The 24,929-nt window shown below is 39.6% G+C and overlaps 1 protein-coding gene across 5 annotated transcripts; it reads right to left on the bottom strand.

Annotated features, from left to right (window-relative positions):
- Positions 1–6,069: 6,069 nt before the first annotated feature.
- Positions 6,070–24,637, bottom strand: tbx5b (T-box transcription factor 5b). Of its 5 annotated transcripts, XM_077562331.1 has the most exons (11): positions 23,960–24,118; positions 23,166–23,281; positions 21,946–22,152; positions 19,009–19,143; positions 18,775–18,869; positions 18,482–18,601; positions 17,322–17,469; positions 15,066–15,218; positions 12,819–12,910; positions 9,779–10,029; positions 6,070–6,927 (listed from the first exon to the last, which is right to left on the bottom strand). In XM_077562331.1, exons 3-11 carry the CDS (start codon positions 21,979–21,981, stop codon positions 6,356–6,358), a joined length of 1,602 nt encoding a protein of 533 aa, XP_077418457.1. In that variant the 5' UTR covers positions 21,982–22,152; positions 23,166–23,281; positions 23,960–24,118; the 3' UTR covers positions 6,070–6,355. The 5 variants fall into 5 exon arrangements, with proteins under 5 accessions (XP_077418457.1, XP_077418456.1, XP_077418455.1 ...); XM_077562330.1 differs by lacking the exon at positions 23,960–24,118 and adding an exon at positions 24,614–24,637 and having other exon boundaries at positions 21,946–23,281; XM_077562329.1 differs by having other exon boundaries at positions 21,946–23,281.
- Between the last annotated feature and the right edge of the window lie 292 nt (positions 24,638–24,929).

Here is a 24,929-nt window from a genome sequence, read left to right as displayed (position 1 = left end):
GAGCGGAATTAGTTTGCCTCGGAGTCTTGTTACTGTGCTGTGCTTAACAGCATTAGAGCGGTCTTGAGGCTTTTACATTAAAGCGAGGATGGATTGTACCATTCTAATCAACCGGCAGTTTATTCTATTGGCCCAACATTTATTCTTTAACATCATCATACTTCCATTATGCTATTCTCTTAGAGCCACTTTTATTGTTATTGCAGATGTGTATAAAAATAAAAAAAAAAGTTGTTGTTGAGGCATCTCAAACCGTCACATTTACAAATAATACGCAACAGGCTTAAATGCTGTTTTTGATATTGACTGGCCAGACTGAAAGATTACAATCACCGCAATTCTATTTCAAGTATAATAACAGATTAAGCCGGGCTTTGCCAGCCTGCACTTCACGCAGACAGAAGAGCACATCAGCAGAGAAAGATGAACCATAATGAACTTTTAGCACTTACACTCCATCTCGGGTCCCTTATTCAACACAAAATGGCTTCATTAATTGCACAAATGTCCCTTAGTGTCCTACAAAGGCATCGCTATATATTCAAAACAACAATTTTGTCCGTAATGAAATAAAGACAAGTCGTGGGTGTCTTTTAAATAAAGATTCCTGTGCATATGTGGACCAATATAGTTTCAATGTATTTGAAGCAACAACTTTTGGTACAACACAATCTTAATATTCGCAGTGGCTGCTATTAAAATAATACAATAAATAAACAAAATCTGTTTGATTCAAATGTCTGTTTTTCTTGCATTCTTTCACATTTTTATTTATTTATTTATTATTTATTTTAAGGAGAGCTCAGAGTTGTTCATTTGGCCGCCTTTCCAAGTCAACGGTTTGTCATCATCGCTTTTCTTTTTGGGTGTGTGTGTGTGTGTGTGTGTGTGCTCTTTAATTCACATCTTTGAAACCAGTTACAAATCCACCAACACCAGATACATCAAATGTCTTGCATTTTTTCCAAATTTTCCCTTGATATTTAATAATCTTGATTTCTTGCCAGGAATGAGGGACCAACACAAACAAGAATTGATTGTAATTTGAATTTTGAAACGGGCTAAAATAGCGATTAATATAGAAAGCAGCAATCTTGGGTCCCTTGAAAGGTGCTATATTTGATTATTATTATTATTATTATTGAATCATTTTATATAAATATTAAATTATTATTATTATTATTATATTATTAAATAATTTAATTTAAATTAGTGCGGTCAAAGTTAAAGTGTTAACTGATTAATTAATTACAAAAAAATTAATTATGAATTAACGCGGATTAATCGCACTATTTTTACCATAGATTAACCTTTGGCGTGACAGCGGATGATAATTACATGCATTAAATGAAAGGATTTAATAAATCTTTGCGTATCACATTTAGACTATTTGTTCATCTCAAAATATTGGGGGTACATTTTTTTTCATTTTAAATTATGCAAGTAATTAACTGATTAGAAAAAGAGGAGGATGAGCGTGTGCAGTGAATCCAACAGTGTTGAAGACGTCCTCATAATATTAAATGTCAAAAGAATTAACACATAACCGGTGCTCTTCAAATTTGGCGGGGAAAAAAATGTTGATATAAAGCCTTTTTTGTTAAGCGATTAATCGTGATTTATCAAAATTTTAAAATGTGATTAATCTGATTAAAAATGTAATCGTTTGACAGCTCTGATCTAAATATTAAATTATTATTATTAAATAATAATAATCATTATTATTATTATTATTATTTTATTATTTGCGAATTTGCAGAGAATTAAGAAAGGCTATGCGAAAAGCGGGAGGAGGAACCTGTGTGCGTTTGTGCGTGTGCGCGTGTATGAGTGAATGCGAGAGGGAGAAAGAGATAACGATAAGCACCACTTAAATTCTTTGATCGCAAAAGGTCCATCAATCTGCTGTTGAAACAGTGTGTATGAGAAAGTCCTTCACTGATTGATTACACATGCACGCACACGTACTTCTATACTTGTGTGGACCTTAACTTGACAAAAAGTGTTACTCATAATAACAAATTGCATACTGGTACAAAGTTTTTATAAACTGAAGTGCCATTTAAAAAAAAAAAAAAAACGAGTTTCAAATCCAAGTGGTTCAGAATATTTTAACATCCGAAGTGTCACTTTATGCCTAAAAATCTGTTTAGCCCCCACAAAGTTGTACACACACACAGACACACACAAGCCTTATTTTCCAACTTGCAGCCAGATGGAGATCATAGCACACCTCTGTTACAGTACACGCAAGCATGACAAGAATCAATCCATTTTTAAAGAGCCGGAGCCCCCCAGACAACTCATATATCCGCGTCCCCCCTCCTCGACCCAGTCTGGCATCAAAGGGTTAAGGAGGAACAGAACCTCTGAAGAGTCGCCTGCTTAACCTCTGACCCCAACGTGTAAGAAAAAAAAAAAAATCAAAGGAAGATGTAACAAGCCATTAAATCTAAACTACTTTAGTATTTTCCATCAAATAGCCTAAAAAAAACAAACATTAGTGTTCATCTTCCCTGAATATGTGTACAGGTTTTCGACGGGCTAAAGCAGCACCCCTCCCCGAATTTCTTCATCCCACGCCCCAGCGGACTCCTCCCCTCTGTGGGCAGCAGGTTGTCAGTGAGGAGGTCCAGCTGGTGGAGACTGGAGATGCCAAACAACGTGTCAGAGATAAGACAAGTCGGAGAAGGTATGCACAGCGGCCACTCTGGGGGGGGGGGGGGGATTGATGACGAGTGCGAGGTTTTGGAGGGTCTCCCGTGCGCGTGATAAGACCACATAGTTACGCAGCCAACAATACCCTGCGGTGCTGAAATGTGATTGTTGGACACAAGTAGAAGAAGGTGCTTATCAGGACCTTCCGTGCATTAACATTAACTGTACACTTTCCACTCCGGAGGGCTGAATATAAATAACTTCTAGGAATGTTAATTACCTCTGTCATGTGTGCTTCCATGTTGGTGGGATTATGCAAAATCTAATCTACTCGAGACATAACATTTTGGTCATTATCATTGTGGAAATTCCATAGAAGACAGAGGGCTTTGTCCTTCATTTGCTTGACTGATGCGTTGTTCTAATTGCACACACGTATTAACAAAGGAGGTGGAAGGCAGTCTCCATTAGGACTAAGAATAAAATCTGTGTTTTTTTTCCACCATGTTATGGACTATAGCACACCTCAGGCATGGCATTTTAAGGGAATGACAGGCGGCACATTGATTAGTAGTGAATTAAGTCGTCGTGTTTTTTGATAGTCCAGCTAGCAATGCGAAAATACCAACACTTAGTCTAGCCTACCCCTGTGTAGATTTACACCACGCCTCTTTCACTAGACGTGATTGTGAAGTCTTGCATGTTTTTTCCACTAAAAACGTTGTTTGGATTTTTAATGTATACTTGCCTGACTTTGTTGCTGACAGTCTGGGTTCAGTTCAGTTGCTGTCTGGATGTCAGTGTGAATGGTTGTCTGTCTCTGTAAGAGGCCTGTGATTGACTGGCAAGCAGTCCAGGGAGGAGTCTGCCTTTAAGTCAGTTGGGATAGTCATCAGTTCACCTAAAACCCTGAACAGGTTAAAGGGGAATTCAACCCCCAAAAAATTCTTGACAACAATATGTTCTATGCAGCCCCACTAGTCCAAATACAGTATTTTGGTGATTGCTGCGTTAGTGGAATATGAGTTAAGCCGTTTTTAGCAATATCAAAAGGCAGCCATTTTGCCACTTGCTGTTGAATGAAAATGACATCACATTTGCTCAGATCTCAAGTAACAACCAATCACAGCTCAGCTTCAGAAAACAGGTGAACTGTGATTGGTCGTTGCCTAATCCTGAGCAACTGCGACGTTATCTTCAGTCGACAGCAAGAGGCAAAATGGCCGCCCCCTGAGATGGATAAAAATGGCTGGATTTTGCTTCATAACTCATAGTCCACAAATGTGAGGTCACAAAAAAAATTCAGGTTGACTTCCCCAGGAAAAAAATAATGGATGGACCTTTGGGATTTTTGACTTCAGGATTGTACTGCACAGCTGTTCAAATGTAGACCCACACTAGACTATAAATGCAGGCAGAACAAAAATGCTACCAAAATTCTCAAAAACTTTATTTAGTAGGGTATATAAATTTGCTTCCAATTAAACAGATTTTTTCCCCCCAAATACCACAACTAGTTTTCACCACGTGGAAACAGAGGGTGAAGCCAACTTCTGAAGAAATCTCAACAGCGTCTTGTTTCACAAGAATGACATCAAACCGAGAGTAATAAATACTAGAAAACAAAAACACAAAAACACTTTTCAGCTTTCATACCGTCTCACGCACGTACACGCATAACGGAATGCAAACTCAGCACCTTCTCATGTTACTGCATATAAAACCCGGGTGGAAATGTAACAAAACTGCTACAAAAAAAGAAAATCTCAACTTCAGCTTCAATTTTGCACAGAGCCACAATTGTTGTTTTACAGTCGGCACAGGCAGGAAGTAACGCTATCCAGATGTGCAAGGAAATGGGTTCCCTCTAGAACTACAGTAAATATGGGACTAACTAGGACCGACTGGAATGGCAAATAACAGACTATTACTAAACGTATATATTTACCTGAGTGGATCAAATATCACATTTACAGCACTGTTTACAACCCTCGGGGAACAACTCCGCCCCCAAACAAAACAAAAATATCAGTTTGGAGTGGTCAGCTCAGGACAAGGGTGGAGCCAGAGCTCCTTTGTTGGCTCTGGAGATGATTGGTCAGCTGGGGGCGGGTGACAGAGAGGACAACGGTGACAGATGCGTGACGCTTGGATGTGCATTTAGCCAGAATGTGGTGGAAACAGTGTTTACAGGTCCCTCAGCCTGTAGCGCCATCTAAACAAACTGTTTATCTCCGTGCCGCGACGCCTGCAGCAACTACTGGCTGTCGCGTTGCAAATGAGCTCATAGCGTTCTTGAGCTGAGCTGACACAGCCTTTACGCACACGCACGCACACAAACACTGTGTCAGGAGGGACGTGCATGGAACTGTGCTCTGCTCCACTAAAGAGATTTCAAAATAAAATAAAATAAAACTTGCCCCTCAGGCTTGTGCCGTGAGATTATTTTGGTCCATAAATGTCTGACGACGGGTCACAATTTATATCTTTCACCATGACGCAAAGCGGAGGGAAAAAAACAGCCTGTTCTGTTCAGGCTTTGGTCTTACAGTGCAAACATTTGGTTGACATCAGTCGTTAGGTTACAGAAAGACAATAAAATACAACTTTGATGTTCCTTGTGCTGCTCAAATGCGGCGCTGTTTTTTTTTTTTTGTTCAACGTCTGGACTTTTGTTGAATGTGGACGTTTGAGCCCAGTTTTAAAAGGGAGGTCAACTCAAAATTTTCTTTCCAGTATGTTCTATGCAGCCCCACTAATTTAAACATGGTATGGTATATACTGTAATGGATTATTATTACGTTTGCAAGGAGGACCAAAAGTGCCAAAATAAAAAGTAAATAAATAAATAAAAGTGAAAATAAAAACAGATGTAAAAAACATAATTCAAAAACTAAATACAACAAATAAATATAAACAAGAAATAAAAACAAAAAAAGTATGAATAACATTTCTTTGCATGAAATAAATATGAGAGCAGAGCTTTTTTATTGATTGATTTTCAAATCTGTTAATATGTTTATTTTTGTATTTATTTCCAAATGTATTTTTATACTTGCTTTTTCAGTATTTGTTATCTATTTATTTATTTCATTTTTTTGTGTCTATTTATCTTTTTTGTATTTAATTTTTGAATGATATTTTTATATCCAATTTTATTTTCACTCTAATTTATTTTGTTATTTTGTTATGTTTGGTCCTCCATACGTTTGTGTAGTATAAGTTCATCTGAAAAATGCACCCGTTTTTATCCATCTCAAGGGGCGGCCATTTTGCCACATGTTGTCTTATGCGGACTTACAATGACGTCACAGTTGCTCAGGGCTCAGGTAACAGCCAATCATGGCTCGTGAGTTGTGATTGGCCGTTACCTGAGCCCTGAGCAACTGTGATGTCATTTTCAGTCGACAGCAAGTGGCAAAATGGCCGCCCCCTGAGATGGATACAAATGGGTGGATTTTGCTGCTTAACTCATATCCCACAAATGCAATATTAATCAGAATGCTGTGTTTATACTAGCGGGGGCACATTCAACATATTATAAAGAAAACTTTTGGGTTAACTTCACCATTAACGACGCAGTGCTCCCAGCAGCATAGGGGAGGAACACGTGACCAGTTCACACAACACAAAATGACACAGCGGTGATATCAGATTTTGCATTTTTTGGGGAGGGGAGAATCACAAAGAATGTCCTTTAGGAGGCGGCGGTCCATTCGGGGACTCCACACCTGATGTGTGTGTGCGTCTCTAACGTGTGGTAGAGCGGGGGAGACAGGTTCGGGGCGAAGCGAGGATACTCTCTGTGGAGACGGGGGCTGTGCTGCCTGCTTGCAATGTTTTCCAAGCTCTGCCTCTGGAAGGGGTCGTGAGTGATGGCTTCTCCCAATGGCGGCGAGTCGTGGTGGGCTACGGCGCTGAGACGGGAGCCCTGCGGGCTGGAGTTGTAGTGGGGCTGCGGGTTATAAGGCGGGTAGGGCTCCACGGGGGTCATGGCGGAGGGCAGCGGGACGGGGTACGACCAGGATGCACAGCCGCGCTCATCCAGTCTGCTCTCCGAGCCGGCGAACATGCACGCCTGACGTTGGCCCATGTCGGAGCTGTAAGGGGCGTCTGTGAGACCCAGGCCAGGGGTACTGGACAGGGCGTGTGGCAGGGGAGGCGCGAAGGGGGAGGCGTGGTAGTACGAGTGGCCCGGGCTTCGTGAGCTAGCAGGGAAGGCTCTCTTGAACGGATGCTGGCAGTCTCCTGTGGAGCAGTTCTCCTCCACTGCACAGAGAAAACGTTGTGACATTAAATCAGCGCAGGGAAAGTTGCGGCTACTTTCAAACAGTTTTATTGCTGAGCTGAGCAGCAAAAGTGCACATAAAAGACAATTGCATTAGTTTTGCCGCTTGACATTTACTGAAGCACAAAAATAGAGAGTGGCTGATTCATGCTGCTCAGATGATCTTAATGGACTGCACGCATTATACTGTAGTTGGCAACGAGCTCATGTCAAGTACTTTGTCTTCTTGTGGAATTGAGACATCAACAATCTTTGCCATGTTTACACTATTATATTGACGACGTGTATATGGCTCCATTGTACTTCATTTATGAGTATGCTCTCTGTCATATGACAGAACACAGAAATATAATTTTTTTTATTTTCTTTTGTTATAGCACTCGCTGTACTGTACTGTAAACTGGTTTGTTAAACTGACAACAAGCAGAGTGTTTTATTTACAGATTAACTCATTCACTGCCATAAATTCATTTAAAAAAAAGATTATTAAAAATTAGGGGCAAAAGGCGATTAAATGTTTTTAATTGTAATTATCACATGACTTCACTAGTTAACTCATGATTAATCACAAATTCTATATGTTCTAAATGTACAATAAAAACAAACGTGGAAAAAAATTAACTAATAGAAATAGTTCAAATGAATTTTTGACGTTTATAGCCGTCAACGGCAGAGAATGAAATAAAAAGAAAAGAAAATATTATTAAAAATTCGGGGCGTCAGGCGATTAAAGTTTTTAATTGTAATTATTTGCATGACTTCACTGACTTAACTCACGATTAATCACACATTTTATGTACAAAACTAAAAAAAAATCTAGATTTTCAACAAAAGTGAAAAAAAAATTTAAACTAATAGAAATAGTTAAAATTAAGTTTTGACGTTTATAGCCGTCAATGGCAATTAATGAGTTAAGCTGCCTTTTACACATACATTCATTCTCTGAACTGCTTATCCTCGCATGTGTATTCCAAATTAATTATTGATGGTTTTAGAGCGTTTGCCTGCGCAACCTAATGTGATCCAATAGCTTAAGTTTGTAGTGCACTGCAATGTAATTAATATTGAGCATTATGAGCTTTGTAAATGCAGATTGTCATGACACTGTTGTGATATTGCATCTCATTTCATGGTAGCTATTGGCAAGGCTAGTGAATGTATACTAGAATCCAGAATATTGTTAACGTGGAGTAAGTCATGTAGTTACATCATCAACACACAGTTTTAATTACTGTAAAATACTGTGTGTAATACCCCCCCCCCCCCCCCAAACCGCCCTTTAAAAAGCATGACTTGACCCCGAGTGCCAAAGATATTTTTATGATATTTTTATGAGTAATACTGGGCTGAAAATGACATCTGTTTCTTTGAATTGGCTCTAGTTTTAGAGATATGGATATTTTTGACAATTAATTGATTGATAATTCATTTGGGGACATAAAAAAATGATTGTAGTTTCCTCTCTAATATAGGGGTGCTCAAGTTCGGTCCTCGAGAGCCCCTATCCAGCCTGTTTTTCATGGTTCTCTCCACTAACACACCTGATTCATGATCAGGATGGTTATCAGGCTTCTGCAAAGCTTGCTGATGAGCTGATCATTAGATTCAGCTATGCTGCAGAAGGGAAACATGAAAAACAGGCTGGATAGGGGCTCTCGAGGACCGAACTTGAGCACCCCTGCTCTAACAAAAGTAAAACAAGCCTGTCGTTTACTCTTAATATTGCCTAATTTTCTGAATTTTTGTTTGATTTTCACATGAAACAGGATTTGCATATAGTGACGCTGGCAACAGGTGCCATATAAAACAATGTCAGCGTAATTAAGTAGTTTATTTTTCTTTTTAGCATCTTTACTCATTCAAACCCAAAAAACGTATAAATATGTTTTTTATACTGTCCTTCACTCCCCAAAACGTATTTGTACGTTTTTTTTTTAAATATATATATTTTAATTTATGCTAGAGCAATCATACGGCTTTGATGCAGCTTCTGACATGAAGAGGTAGCTTAAAGCAATGGTAGTTTTTTTTAAACAGCCAGCAGGTGGCAGCAGAGTATAAGAGATTAACTATGGCCATGTTGCAACAATCTCTTTTTGCCAGTGTTTTAAACAGGTTTGTGAATAATGATAAAACTTAGCTATATTCTAATGCTAATTGCTGCAAAACGGAAACAAATACAAATATACTTTTTTTCCTGATGAAAAAAGAGACTCTAATGTTTCTTTTGGTAGGTTCCATGTTTTATAGCAATATAACACAATATTCTGTGGACCTTGCAAAATCTGTAAATTTTTGATTATTTTATATGGAAAAAAATGTCATATGCAGGGGGTTTTACGGTAATGATTTCTGCGTCCATCTTGCACAATTCCGGGGGTTTTCTCAACATCATAAATGAGCAGCTAGGATGGAGTACAAATCTCATTACATAGATATAGAGCCAGGGGTTTCCATTAGAGTCACAATACTTTTATTAGTCTTTATCATTAGTTATTTCACTGTAGTGAATGTGAACATGTGAACACCTACTTGGACTATTTACTTTGGTCGTCGCTTAGTTATACAGCATAAAGATGCTCAATATGAAATAATCATTTAAATGTATCACAATATACGGGGCCAGTGCCTGTTCTGGTAAGTGCATCAACAGTATGGCTCATGACTCAACGCAGACAGATGCTAAGGAAATTTAAAAAGTGTGTTTAGGAAGCGCCAATGTCTTTAAAGTGTTTTTAAAGGTGTTTTTTTTTTTTAAAGGTCAAGGCTCCAAAAGCACTTTGCACTATGACACTGGTGACGTGGCTTGACGAACAGTTTATCCGCTCTTACCTTTCCTCTTGGTGCAATGGTAAAGTTGAGTCTGTTGGACGTGTTGAGGATGAGACAAGTTGTAGTGAGCGGTCGGAGCCCCCAGCAGCGTCTGCGGGCTGCTGCTGCTGCTCAGGTCGTTCTCACAGCTGTAGGGCGACGTGGCCGCTTCGGGTGAGCCCCTCAGAACCCGGACCTCCCCGCTGAAGGGACTCCCGGTGGAGCACGCTCTCTGCCGGCCCGTGCTGCGTGGGATCACGGGGTAGTCCTTACTGAAACAGAGAAAAAAAAAGGACACATTTGGATTTGATGTTTTTGACCGCATCCAGGTATTTTTTGTCTCATTTATTCGTGCTTCCGCCCCCCACCCCCTCCGTTTCTCTCTTTCAAGTCTACTTAAGCGCTCTCCATCCTTTCAGCTCTGATCTCCCTTTGTAAACACAGCCCTCTCGGTGAACTCTGTGGTATGTAGGGGACAGCGGGCCACATCTCGCTGACTGGCGCTGAGATAGTGACACGCACATGCAGACACATGCACGCACAAACACAGCCAGGGCCGCTGTGAGATAATTTGCCGCTCTAAAAATAAACATCCAGCCATGTGTCACTTCGGATATAGGTTCATCTCCGCAAACCAAAGCAGCACAATAACACAAAAGGGAGGGGGTGGTGGAGCGCTGCACCGCACTCACTGCACCGCACTGCACAGCGTAGCCCCTCCCCCTTCCAGTAACAGCCCCTCTCATTGGCTCACTAACATGCTCCAAACTGCCCGACACAAGTGGAGTTAAGCTCCTGTAGTGGAGATGGGCTCGCCGCACAAGCGGTTGATGAGCAGTGACAGTGTGATTCACAAGCAGTAGTGCAAGCGCTATCATCGGTCTCTCGCTGCTCCACGCTTGTGTGTTGTGTTGTGTTGTGTTGCGCTGTGTTGTTAATGCCGAGGACCGGCTATAGGGTCAAGCTCAACCTTCAGGTGACAGCAGCTCACATCTTTCTTGCCACTTGGCTCAACCCAACACACGCACTCTCACGCCATATGTACGCCATCATAATAGAGTTGGGAGAAGGAGGAGGAAGAGGAGGCGGGGTAGAGTAGCTTTGTATACAGTCGTCCCCTGCTATTTGCTGGGATAGGGACTAAACCTGACTGTAAATAGTGAATTGCCATGAATAATTGAAGTGATTTAAGTGGAAGTCAGCCCCCCCCCCCCCCCCCCCAAAAAATTATTGACGGTTTCACTAGTCTAAATACGGTATTCTGGTTAATATTACATTAGTGGAATATGATTTAAAAAGCAAGGAAGCTGGAACACACAGCGTAACAAGCTAAACCTAACTTCAAAATAACGTTTACCAAATACAATAATACATTGACGGCAATGCAAATAGCCTTGTACACTTTTATTTTGAAGTTTGCCCACGTCGTGGCGTGATGGCTGGCTTGACTTCCGTTTCAGACGTTTCATTATCGTAGTTGATTGACATTGTAATTGTGGGCAACATCAACACAACGCTATCCCGAACTCGTGTTCAATCGCTAATTTAGGATGCTAAGAAACCGCTAATTAACTACGCCGTCATTGTATGATACCGCAGAAGTCTCTGACGTAATTGGTTAGCGGTTAGCTGTTAGCATAACCAACGAGTGTCTGGCTGCCGGCTGGTAAATTTGACAGCTTACTTGAATTATTTTTCAATATTCTGGACCAAGGCTACTTTGTAATTCACTCTCCATGTTTAAAGGAAGGGAATGTGCCTTAAATTGCACGTTGAAGTCTTTTCATTATTTTATAAAACACTTTTGCCCATTAAAAAAGAAAAAACATTCAACACAAAATGTCAAACTTAGTTGTTTAGAATATAGGAACACACGATTTTTTTTTTATTTTACACATGGACGATGTAAAATTAAGAATGTTTCTGCCTCATATTGCATTAAAAGTTGTGTTCCTAAATCCTAAACTGCTTTATTAGACATTTTGAATTGATTTTTTTTTTTTTTTAATGGGGAAAGGCGTTTTAGAAAATAAATGCAAAGTACTATTAATCTTTTTTTTGTTTTTGTTTTTTTTGTTGATCCGTGACTCAAATCCGTGATCCGATCCGAACCGTGACTTTTGTGATCCGTTGCACCACTAATACTTTCACATGTAACAACAAATCAATGCTCCGCTTCAGAAAACAGGTGAGCTGTGATTGGTCGTTGCCTTAGCAACTGTGAAGTCATCTTCAGTCGACAGCAAGTGCAAAATGGCCGCCCTCTGAGATGAGGCTGGATTTTGCTTCATATCTCATATTCCACAAACATAATATTAATCAGAATGTCATGTTTTAGACTCGTGAGGTCACGTATAACATATTATTGTCAAGAAATGTTTACGGTTGACTTTCCCTTAAAATATACTAAAAACTTAAATAATTAAATATTACTGAAGTACAGAAAGTTACTTGATTGCTGTGAAAATTTGGGAGAGGCCAGCAGCTGTATGAAAACCATGTTTTTATTTGTTTTACTCACAATGAGTGCGTAAGCTCAAGTGCGCAACCATCGCAGCAGGATTACATACTGTGGAAAGTATTTTGCCATGGAAAAAAAAATCGTTCCTATATTTTTTCTATATTACAGAAAATCGCGAACCGGCAAGTTTTTCCACCAATGATGGACGATAGCTCGAAAAAAAAACAATTGTGAATGCAAAACCAAACGATGGATGGATATCTTTTGTTATTTATTTGCTTTTTAGGTTTGTTCAAGGGTGTCTGATGTGACCTGGAACAACATCAAATAATACATTATTTTGTTTCTAGGTCTTTTTGTTATGTATTTTACAAAAGTAAGACATGAGTACAGTATACACTTTTGCTGAAAACCGATTGTGTCATTATGAACATTTGCTGATGATTTCAAACAAGTTCATGGTTAGGTTGCCCTCGTTGCTTAGTGGTAGCAGGAAGGGCGACGCACTGCACGTTTGAATCGCGTGATTTTGATTTGATTTGACTGACTGACACATACACACAGGTGCTGGCACACGCACACACACAAGAGTGCACTCACCCTTGTAGTTTGGCCATGCGGTGCAGCTCGTTGTCGTCACTGCCTCTGAAGCCTTTTGCGAAGGGATTGTTCTCTATCTTTAACTGAGTAATCTGAGGACAAAACAAAGGATCTCTTTTATAGACTAGCGCTGACATTAAAGCGCACAGGAGGACCATACATGCACACAGACGCAGCCAGCCCTTTTAAACCTTCTCCCCAGCGAATGAAAGTCAATGGTTTATTATTAGCAGGGGCCCCGTAGATGTTAAAAGCAGCCTCGCTGAAGCTTCGCACGGCCAACATTCCTCAGCCGTCGACGTTCCTGACGGAGAGGTCAGTGTTCTCGCCAGCTGACACTGAATAAACTGTTTAGCCAAACAGTCGCCAGGTTTAAGCATTTTCGGGCCAAAGCTTTTAGAGGTTCTGAGCTTTGATGTTAGGTCTTCAAACTTTTCTCATGGAGGGGAAGCCTGCGTTTGGCTGCGGACTGTGTGAGAACGCAGGCGAGCTGCTCAGGTTCGAGTAGCTAGAGTCAGCAAAGATAAAGTCAAATTAACATGGCAAATGCATTTTTCTAGAAAAAGAAAAAGACCATGATTAAAAAAATAGAGAGAGATCTTAAGTAAAATAATGCTACTGCTTTAATGCAAATAGTACTTGAACAGATTGTAATTACAATATTTTTCATGAATTTGATCAATAATTTTTTAGGGCTGGGTATCGATCCTCAATCGATTTGATTTAGATTCACAAGAGTTCAGGTCGATATGACTTAGATTTTTTCCGATTCAATTCGAGATGAAAATATTTTCATAATTCTAATTCAATATTTGTAAACATAAATTTAAAAGATTCTGGATTGTCTTAAAGTGCAATAAGTCAGATCTTTCATAAATGTAAGAAAATACTTTTAAATTCATGTGAACAGTAATTTTTTAGAAAACAGTAAGATACCCCAAAAAAATCTGGCCTTTAAAATTTTATTTTCTTATGAATTTATGTGAAAAGGAGATTAAAATAATCAATCGATTCATGGTTTTAAGACTTGATAGCAGGCTCGAAAAGGAAAATCGAGTCAAATCAAGTTGATTTATATGGCCCTTAATCACAAAACAGTCTCAAAGGAGCGTTCACATGCCCACAGTTGACAAATATTAACGACATCCCCTGGTCCAACCACAAGAGGGCATGGAAAAACTAAAAAAAATAATAAAAAAAAAACATTAGGGGAAAAATTATTCGATATTGATTATTCAATATCAGTAAGTATGAATAGTAAATTTTAAGAAAACAGTAAGACAAAGAAAAAAAAATTGGTCTTTAAAGTGTTATTTTCCTATGAATTTATGGAAAAAGAGATATAAAAAAATCGATTCAAGGGTTTAATGAATCGATAACAGGCTCAAAAAAGAAAATCGATTCAAGTCAAGTCAAGTTTATTTATAGTATGTAGCCCTTAATCACAAAAGAGTCTTCACATGCCCACAGTTGACAGATATTAACGACATCCCCTGATCAAACCACAAGATGCCAAGGATAAAACAAAAAAAAACATTAGGGGAAAAATAATTCCATTCGATATCAATTATTCGACTTCTTTAACCCACCCCTAATAATTTTGTGAGAAGACAAGAATTTGCTATCAAACTGGCTGGTAGCAATCACATGAAGCCCAAATGAGCAAAGGGGCTTCAAGCCACAGTCATCTGTGTTTGAGGGTAAAATGCATGAGCCAAGATCAAGGGAAAGAAGCAGGTCATTAGAGAGTGACACACACACACACGCGTCTTTTTTCACACACTTTTACCATAACAGACTAAAGATGATGCGAAAGAACGCTTTGCACTCCCAATAATATAAACAAAGGAAAAGATTCGTGTGTGTAATTGTGATCTTTGGTGAGAGTTGGAAACATTTGGGTGAGGACATTTTGGATCAAACTTTGTCTTACGGTTAGAATTGGGTGAAGAAGTTTAAATTTTGGGATTAAGAACCCTCTCATAATGGTTAAGGTTTGGACAAGAGGCTCGGGTATTACGCAAACCAATGTCCTCATGAGACCATACAAGTACAAATGCTTTGTGTGTGCATGTTGACGTTGAGCTAATTTGATGTGCACATTTAAGGCTTCGGAGGTCATTTTAGTATTTTCAGCCATAATGAATCTATAATGGACCACGTCTACTAGGTATTAACATTATTTTCCTCTGTGACGCTCTCGTGTTGACAAGTGTTTAGGATGTCCGTGCATTGTGTAAAACTGACCTTATGGTTCTGATAGGAGGTCACGGCGATGAAGGCGGTCTCAGAGAAGACGTGAGTGCAGAAAGCCGTGTTCTTCGAGCCGAAGCCGTTGTTCTCGTCCGCCTTGACGATATGGACCCGGGGCTGGTATTTGTGCATGGAGTTCAGGATGATCTGCGCAGGGGTGAGATTGAGAAGGGTGAGGCTAAGGTTGAGAAACCGGCCCGAGTTTCCACCAGCAGCAGATGGGAGTTGACCGGGTTCAGGTTATTAACATATTTCTAAAATCACATTAATTTGAACAATGCAATTCACAGTGCACAAGATGAAAGTGATGGAATACAAGATGTCCAACTTTTTTTTTTTCACCTTAAGTTGTAACTTTGTGAGTGTTATATAGCACGGAAGATAAAATGCACTAAGCTTTCTTAAAAAAAAATGCTTGCAATATATTTATAAGTATGTATAATATGGCTGATTCTGACCTAAATGAGGTAACCAAAATAAAAATAAAAGTAAATTTTATATATATATATATATATATATATATATATACATACAGATTAATCGCACTATTAATTTTTACCATAGATTATCCTTTAGCAGATAATTACATGCATTTAAGTAAAGCATTTAATAAATGTTTGCGTATCACATTTAGAATATTTGTTCATGTCAAAATATTGGGGTCATTTTTTTCCATTTAAAATTATGCAAGTAATTAACTGATTAGAAAAAGAGGAGGATGAGCGTGTTTAGTAGATCAAAATAGTTGAAGACATTTAATTTCAATAGAATTAACACATAGCCGGTGCTCTTAAAATTTGGCTGGAAAAAAATGTTGATAAAAAGCTTTTTTTTATTAAGCGATTAATCGTTATTAAGCGATTAATCGTGATTAATCAAAATTCTAAAATGTGATTAATCTGATTTAAAAAAAATACTTTTGACAGCTCTAATATATATATATATATATATATATATATATATATATATATGATTCTAATAAAAATAAAATTAACATATTGTTAAATCAATAGCTTTCCGACAGTAGTACAGAAAACCGCACATTTTTACCTTTGTCAGGGCAGAATATGTTATAGAGCTTTTGTATTGGCTGATTCTTTGATTCTCAAAGTGGGTTAGAGGTACCACTGGGCGTATGCGGACTCCATCTAGTGGTACACTAAAGAATTACTACACAAGTCTAGTTCAGTTGTATTTAACATTCAAGCCAAATACGTTTGTATTTAATGTTTAATAATAATAATAACTGACTAAATTGCACAAATGGTCGCAATGTTGGTGGAACGGGCACACCTGACCAGTCTATTGTGGGGACATATTCAACAAATATTCTGCTTTTAAAAGATTAAAAGAAAAATAAATGTCATGGATTGCCACTGTCGGAGAAGTAAAGATGATTATGTACAGTTTGTTTACATTGTGGGCTGACTGCAGACACTTCACTAATGGGCACAATGAAGATTTTTGGTGGTGTTATATGATTATCGGATTTTTTACATTAAATTGCCGGTGGTGATATTTACACACAATTTTGATTCCGAATTGAAGTAACAATATATTTTTTTGTTGTAGTTTGCAATGATGCAAGATATTTTTTTCATATCAACAACTTTTTTCAAAAGCTTGTGTGCCCACTATATTTACGTTCCCACAATTCTGAGCTTCCGGACAACCTTTTGAACTTGCCCCTATGCAACAAAAAAAAAAACACACACGATTTCCTCCACTGAATCGCCTGGCCTTTACGCGCGTGCGCGTGCACTCGGCCACATGGTCGCGCGCCTTCATCCACAGGGCCTCAATTTAATCGCAGTGACGTGTCCGCCAGTGACATGCCTCAACTAATGGACTTCACAAGTCTTGGGGATCATTACTTAGGGGCCTGGAAATGTGATGTTTTGTATTTGTTTCAAACAATACGCGTTGACCTGCTGTTAGTGCTGCTGGTAGCCTAATTGGTGCTACAGCAGGGCGCGCTGCAAGGGAGCCAGCGTGCACTCATGTGGCCCCTGGCTGATTTGTGCTATGTTATGATGGCTGCTGACTTGTATTCACGACAAAGCCAGCCCCAGTGCGGCGACCGCAGCTTCACAAAACCAGTGCTGTCACTCTTCCGAAATGAAAAACACATCTCAGAGTTATTTATTTTTTAATGCATGGCAAGTTGATTGCATGCGCCGCAGGAGTCTTATAACACTTCTTTTTTTTTGCGTTTGAAATCAACCTCATGAATTATTGTAGATTACTCACGTGTCCGAATGGGTCCAGGTGGTTGTTGGTGAGTTTGAGTTTCTGGAAAGACACCAGCTGACGGCTCCAGTGGGCCCCCGTGGCAGGAGAGTCCGGGTGGACGTATAGTCTGCCCGGCATCGCTGGTTCGGCTTTACCCGTTACCGACCTGCACAGTTAATAAATATGGGTGTAGCTACTGTAGTAAGCAAACACCACAGCCAGACATTGACATCCAGTAGGTCACAGTGGTAGGTCTGACCCGGTCGTGCACCGCACAAAACCAGCTCATGCTTTAATTAGACTCACGCACCAATATTTTAAATGTTTTCAAACAAAACATAGCATTGCTTTGCCCAACCTGCCAAATTCAACACTTTAAAAAAAAATGGTTTGGTCACATTTTTGCACGCTTTGCTCCACTTTTAATTGTTATGTTTATTTTCAGTAGATTAACTATTATTTGGATGGGAAAATGATCATTAATTGCACGTTAAATGCCATTTGGTGGAATTGGCGCATGCGCACCGCAATGCAGGCAAAAAAGAAGTGGCATGAAAAGTTATGCGTTTAAACAACAAACAATAATAACAACATCAGATCTGCTACTGGTTTTTCAAATGTCACTGAATTTAGGTTTGGTAATGACATTTCGCTTGAGTCCTGATGATGTGTTAAACACCGCACGACCCCCCCCCCCTTTTTTGTGTGCAGATGTGTAGCCTATTCATTTGTGTGTGTGTGTCCGTGTACAATTGTATTTCCCCTTACAATTACTGGCTGCGTTATTAATATGCTATTAAAACGCTCAAATCCTAGGCTATGTTGTGTGATAATGGGGGCCGAGCAGTGGTACGACTCATCGGATTTCCCCCCCTCAACCGAATGGGAGACTTTAATCCGTTCCGTGTCGTCTGTCCGCCCGGTGAACCCTCCGCAGACTGATTTCACCGGCGGGTAGAAAGATGGGAAGAGGCGGGAAGTAGGCCAGCCCGGTCTCGAAAGAGGTCCTGACTTTTAAGCAGGAAGGACGTCAGTGATGGAGAGCAACTAAAACCTCATAATCATTTTTTTTTTTTAATATGTGTTCTTTATGCTGACATTTTGTATTTGCAGGCGAAAAACACATCATGGATGAAATGCTGACATTTGTTCAATAAATATGGTCAAAAATTACCCACCATTTGTTGTCTGCAAACTTATATCGGTGGTCATCCCCGGGCACGATGTCCATGAGGAGAATGTATTTGGTTTTGGGGTTGAGTCCTGTGACCTTCACCTTATAACTGGGGAACATCCTCCTATTGAAAACACGGTGGGGGAAACAAAAAGGACCACTAAATAGTCAAGGAATTGTGTTGCATGGGAATCTGTATATTTTCGGTATCATAAAACACGTTCACGTATTGTTTTGGTACATGCATTTTTTTTTTAAATACTTTTTTTTTTGTCAATACTCTATTTTCCTCCTTACCTTCCAGCCTTGGTGATGATCATTTCAGTTCCCACTTCGTCAAATCTCGTCCAAAGCTCCCTGTCATGGAGGAACACTTTTATTCCTTCCATGCCCTGCGGCAAAACACACGAACAAACGCCCGTTTCTAGTCAAATAAATGAAAATTAAGATTTATTAATTGCATCAAAAGGCCAAACTGCGACCATTTTAATATTTAAAAAAAAAAAAAAAAGTCAAAGGTTGTAAACACACCAGCTGACTGGAATTTGTCTGTGGGGAGGCAGGTGATTTTAAATTATTTAGTTTATTCTCCTTGGGAGAATCCATGCGGTTTGAGTCTGGACGCTCAGCGAGGCCGAACTGGTCGCCTCCGTTTGCCATGGCCCCCTACACACACGTACGCACACACACACACACACACACATCAAGTAGACAAAATACAACATCAACAGTCCAACAATTGCTAATATTGTATGCAAACTTTTGATTTATATATTTGTTGCAGTCTATTTTCAGAAATATAATTGTAAATAGTAATAATACAAACATGCATAGGCTATAGCAAACGTACGTGTGATTATGATACAAATATTCTAATTACATGTAATGCACAGTAATACAATAAAAACTCAAACCAGAGATGAAATAAATAAACTTAAAAATGTTTTCAAGCGCCTTTTATTAAAATTCGAGTTCACTCTGACTTCCGGTTGTTAATCTTTATACTAACACGTCTGTCATGCATGCAAAATAACACAATGACTTATTGTAACTGCATCGTGTAATCTAATGATTGGCTTTCACTTTAAAGGAGATTAAACGTTCATGCACTTGACCTTTCACATTGTTTTGAAGTGGGATTTTTGTTTTTGCCACTGAACATGCATGGATAAACAGGTTGCGTTGCGGCCTATATTAATTTATTAATCACGCCAGATATGTTGGGGCAACTTTGCAGAGATTAAGCTAAACGCTAAAAACACAAGAGGCGTTGTTTTAAGGTATAATGGCAGCTCATAAGTGACATCAAGTGCGTATAGCCGACAGTGTTTTTGTTTTGATTGTCCTCTCCCGAGGTCGCGCGCACTTACCTCAAGCAGTCCCGGCAATATTCACGGTCACCATTCTCCTCCCTCCACGATCACCACTCTTCGGTGGACCTTTCTTTTAATTTCCAATTTGAATATCTGATTCAAAAGGGTCCACGTGCTTCAGCGAGGTGTTGTCAAAAATCCAACAGGATCCAAAGCGCGCAGATTTGAAATAAGATCGGTTAGGGTCTGAGTGTCCGTGGGCGCGCAGCTTCCGTAGCCCAATCAGATCATTGCAGCTTTAATTTGTGGGCCCTTAGAGTCGCTCTGCTCCCGGTTGCCCTCACCGACTCGGTGCCAGCCCCGATCTGGACCCCGCTCATCACATCCTTCATCACAAATGGAGTCAAGTCCGACTCAGACACACAGTACCACCCCTTCGTGGCTCTTCTGCGCTCCTATTGGTCAGTGCCGTGCATTGGCATGGCATTGGCGCCCCCTCACTTTTTTATTTTTTTAAATATAACAATCATTCTACATATGTAGTTGAACCAATATTTTTAACCCTGACGTGTAAATTTACTTTAAAAATGGCATAACTGTGGCCTACAGAGATAGCAATCCCGAATAATAACAAGCGAAGATCTATGACGTCATTATCAGGGGTAGACGCGACGTCGCACAACAATCATGCTTAATCTCGTCGTAGATTCAGGAGGGTCATCACACCGACCGGATTACTGGGCAACCTCTTTACCGGGGGCAAACATGAAGGGGGTCACCGCGAGGTTACGTCCTGCCTGCCTGCGCCTGCCTGATACGCGGCGGCCAAAACTCCATTCTGGCTGAGCCTGCCCGAGACATTTACGCATCGTCGACGATTGCGTGGCTGACTGAGCCTTGAATGGATGTGATATGATCTTATTATGGCGTTTTTTGTTGACATGCATGGGAAGTGTACCTGAAATACCGTAGGCCCTACAACATAATGGAATATAAGGCCTATAGGCCTATAGTTTTAGGGGGTAGCTATATAGTTTTGAAATTGTTTTTGAAAAATCCATAAATATCTGCTGAAAACGTGTTAAACTCGCTCTCCAATAACATTTTTATTTATTATTTTAAAACCCAGGTATCATGTCTGAGATTGTAAATGTGTTTAATGTAAACTTTATAATAGTGGTTAACAAACATCAACAGCAGTATTAGGTATAAAAATAAAAAATAAATCACAGTATATGGACTCTGAACGTTATCATTCAACAAAAAAAAAATGCTCATACTCAAGAAAAAAACTAAAGGGGGGAGGGGGGGCTGTTGTGGTACAAGAAAACAACACTAATTGATACGTTTACCTCTTCTTTTTTTTTACGCCGTTTATAAACACGTCAACCCCAAATGAGTAAAGTGTCATAATTCGAGTAACTCCATATTCATCACCATTAACTGTTTTAATTAATCACGTGCAAAAATAAAACGTACCTAATTCCAGTGCGTATACGTAGTTATCCAAATACGGAATGAAACATTTACGACAGTCTTATGAATATTTAATTGAGCGTAATGATACACGCCGTAAACGTACACAGTTTATGTGTGGTGTTTTGGTTCTTGTAAGATTCATCAAATCTTTCCAATTTTGGTTCCAAATTTTTACAGTCAATTTGTCCATCCAGCAAATGACGATTTCGGTCATTGGTCGTTCATTCTTTTTTACACTGTGATGTAAACGTAGGCCTAGGTGTAAAAAATAAAGGTTTTTAGAAAATCTTTTAAAAATTAACATTAACACACAAAGCTTGATTTTGCTATCCACATGACCTTGAATAAAATATATTTTCCACTAATGACGTCTATGAGCCACAAAGCTTTCATATATTGCTGCTCCAGAAGTGAGTTCACTTCCTTTATTCAAACACTAAAAATATACTACATACTGTATAAAGTCCTAAAACATAAAAAATATATATATTTGCTACCTTACCTAATGTAGCAATCACACGACATGCAGACAATAATTGTCCAAATGGAACTGACTAAATCGAGACCTTTTATTTTTTGAATACCGTATAGGTTTCTCCCTATTGAGAGAGACTGCAGCTGCCTGGCCTGGCCTGTGAGGCAGCTGAAAAGTGAGAGGAGAAGGTTTCAATAATACCTGAAATGAGGTGGCGCTGGCGACTGGACTGCTCATTATTATTGTCCCATCCGGACTTCAGCTGACTCGATCCTCTGTTCTGCGTCTGGAGGAAGTGGCGAAGGGGTCCCAGACCTCCTGCACTCAGCAGTTCCGTCTCACACACCTTGAGCTCGGCCACAACTAGCATGTGTGTGTGGCATCAGAGGGCGAGGTCAACCCATTTCTCTGCAAACAATCACATCACACAGGGCCCAAATACATTCCACAGCCCCTCCCTGCCTGCCTGCATCCAGTCTGTGAGGTGGTCTCATGTGGGAAAAGTGCACATTTTGGGGGGGTTGGCAGTGCTCCAGGCAGGGCCTGCGTCCAGCTGAAGGAAAACCTGGCCCACATTAATGTGACTTTATTGCTATTGTACATGTTAGGAGCCCCTGCCCTCCGCCGGGTTACAAGCCTGATCTGCTCCTCTTCTGGGACTATTTACAAAGATGAGTGTTTCAGGTTGAAAAATTAAGATATACTTTATACAGTATTGGTCAAGCACCCACATTTTTTTTAAAGGGAACTTATTGCATGCAAAGAGCAAAATACTGTATGTGAGCGTGCTGACAGGGTGGACATTTTTGGCTAGTATCATTTAATGAGCACATGGCTGACCTTCTTTTATTATTCAGGTAAACTAATTGTGTACATTTTAACAACCTCAGCTGGAATTTCAAAACATTTTTTATTTTATTTTTTTATATATATATATATATATATATCAATTTATATTTCACTATGACAGGGTGGACATGTTAAATTGACACAACCCAGCTACACACATAATATGATGAAAATTCTGAAACACAATTGTAAATATTTACTCTCTAACTATCCACTGTTTCAGGCTCCACTGGAAGAAAAAAAAATCAAAATGCTGGTCATAACATCTCTGAAAATATCAGAGGATTTCTAAAAGGGGCAGTTTATTAGTTCATAATGACAGGGTAGACTGAAAATTCAGGAACGCAATGCAAAATGTTAAATGTGACTATGAAAATAGAATACACACCATCAGAAGGTCTTCATTTATCAAATAACTTGTGGACAGTAAAAACATGTAGTATGATATACCTACTGACATATACATTGATTGCCATGTTACCTTCACTCAGTGCAAATGAGCAGCAACACAAAAAAAAAGTGGGATTTCTTTTTTTAGTTACCGACTGATGTAGGTACAGTACTATTGTTACCTTCCACTCCATTTATTGTGAAGATGACTATTTGACGCTCCAGTCGACATGAACATGTGGAGTCCTGTGGCGCCCTCTGGTGGCTATGTCTTTGTAGACCGGAACCTCAACCAGAGCTGGGGTAAAGAAAACAGTGACAAAGTCGAAAAGAAACAAACAAACAACAGCATGACTTCATCAAACACTTCAGGTGGCTCATGCACTCTCGTGTACAAGTAATAAAGCAACATGCATGCAGTTCAAGTGCGCCAGGAGCGCGAGTGCAGGTTGGAGTAACATTTAACATCAATAAAAAGGCCCAGTGAGGGCAGCCTAGTGCTGTTTATTCATGTGAGAACATTAACATTTGGGGATGCAGAGTGTCTGGCTGCCTTGAGAGATGCTGTCACTCAAAGGCGTTAAAGTGAAGTGCCAAGTGACCTTTGCATTGTGTGAACGCAAAGATGTGAAAGCGATTCAACCTCGAAGGCTGAGGTTTTTTTTTCTTAATCTGTATATTTTTTTAAGAAAATATAGTTAAATGTCCAAATGACGGCTCTCACATCCTGTTGCAACAAACTTCAACAGTCCAATCGACTTCATCCCTGTTTCTGCCTAGATTTCCCTCCAAATACCTTGGGGAGGTCTGTCTTTACCAGACTGAAAAGTCATTTTAACACAGCTGACATTTCACAGGCACTCAGGGCGTTAGCCATCGCAATTTAAACTGTTCTACCGAGACATTTAACGTCCAGCTGCCCCGCGGACGTTGACGAGGACATGGTCAGAGGTCAGGACGGTTTTAGGCTCTTTACCTAATGGAGCGCAGCGCTGGACGTGTGAAACACCTCACTTATCACAAGCGCCAGGCCTTATCTGGACACGTGCGCACGCTTGTCTTTGTGTCATCACCATGTGCACGTCTGAGGTGACAGGGTGAGAGGGCAAACGAGTTGGCTTCTGCCATGTTGGCCCTGAGGAAGAAAAAACTCAACCTTGAAGTTCTAACTAAAAATGTCTTGCCTTACGGTAGATTCCAAAAGTCACTACACCTACAGTTCAATGATGTCCTATGGCAAAAGTAAATCCTTTTCAAAATCTCATATTTATAATTCAGGTCTGCACCGCTACTTTTAGTGTGTCCACCACCCTAGCTTGAAACACTAACACAGGCTGGAAACCCTACGTTAAAAAATATTTACAAAGTTTAAGTAAAACTGTGCTAGAGGCAAAAAAGGTGTATACTTTTGACCTACTGTGTAAATTGTTTTGTTATACTTTTATGACAACGAGGCAACGAAGCCACCAAATCCTTGAAAGCAGGTACCATTTTGGATGTTCTTATTATCTTTTAAGAACTCCAATTTACCAACACACTTTATCTTAACAGTTTTTACAATTAAAATTTGAGCTCCAGATCCCAGGTCACTATGAACAGGTACATAATCACTATGCATACCGCACTGTACCTGTTTGGATGCCGTTGTAAATGGTTGGCATTACTTTCAAGTTGTTGTTGTACAGTAAGAAAGGGCTTCAAAATGGCGTCGTCTTGATCCAATGGAAGATTCCATTAAGCCAATTTGGTGAGATTTGAGATAAAAAAAAAAGTGTTGTTAAAAACAACGACAACACAAATCGCTACGTTTGTAGATAGTATGGTTTTTTTTATGGGGGAAAAACAGTCACTAAAAGGGTCGGAAAAGACCAGAAGTCACTAAATCTGAGCTAATTTGGTAAAGCAGTCACACGCAAAGACAAACGTGACACCTAGAGGACAACACC

This window comes from Vanacampus margaritifer, chromosome 3, assembly GCF_051991255.1.
Source record: "Vanacampus margaritifer isolate UIUO_Vmar chromosome 3, RoL_Vmar_1.0, whole genome shotgun sequence".
Classification (NCBI taxonomy): Eukaryota; Metazoa; Chordata; class Actinopteri; order Syngnathiformes; family Syngnathidae; genus Vanacampus; species Vanacampus margaritifer.
Note: the sequence above shows the minus strand (reverse complement) of the source record. Positions and strands in the feature narration are given on the sequence as shown.

Coding starts and splice junctions, on each gene's coding strand:
- tbx5b (XM_077562330.1), bottom strand. CDS start 21,981: ATGAGCAGTCCAGTCGCCAGCGCCACCTCATTTCAG. Junction 19,144..21,945: donor CCAGCGCCACCTCATTTCAG/GTATTATTGAAA, acceptor ACGTGTGTGTAG/GGGGCCATGGCAAACGGAGG. Junction 12,911..15,065: donor CCTCCTATCAGAACCATAAG/GTCAGTTTTACA, acceptor TTTTGTCCTCAG/ATTACTCAGTTAAAGATAGA.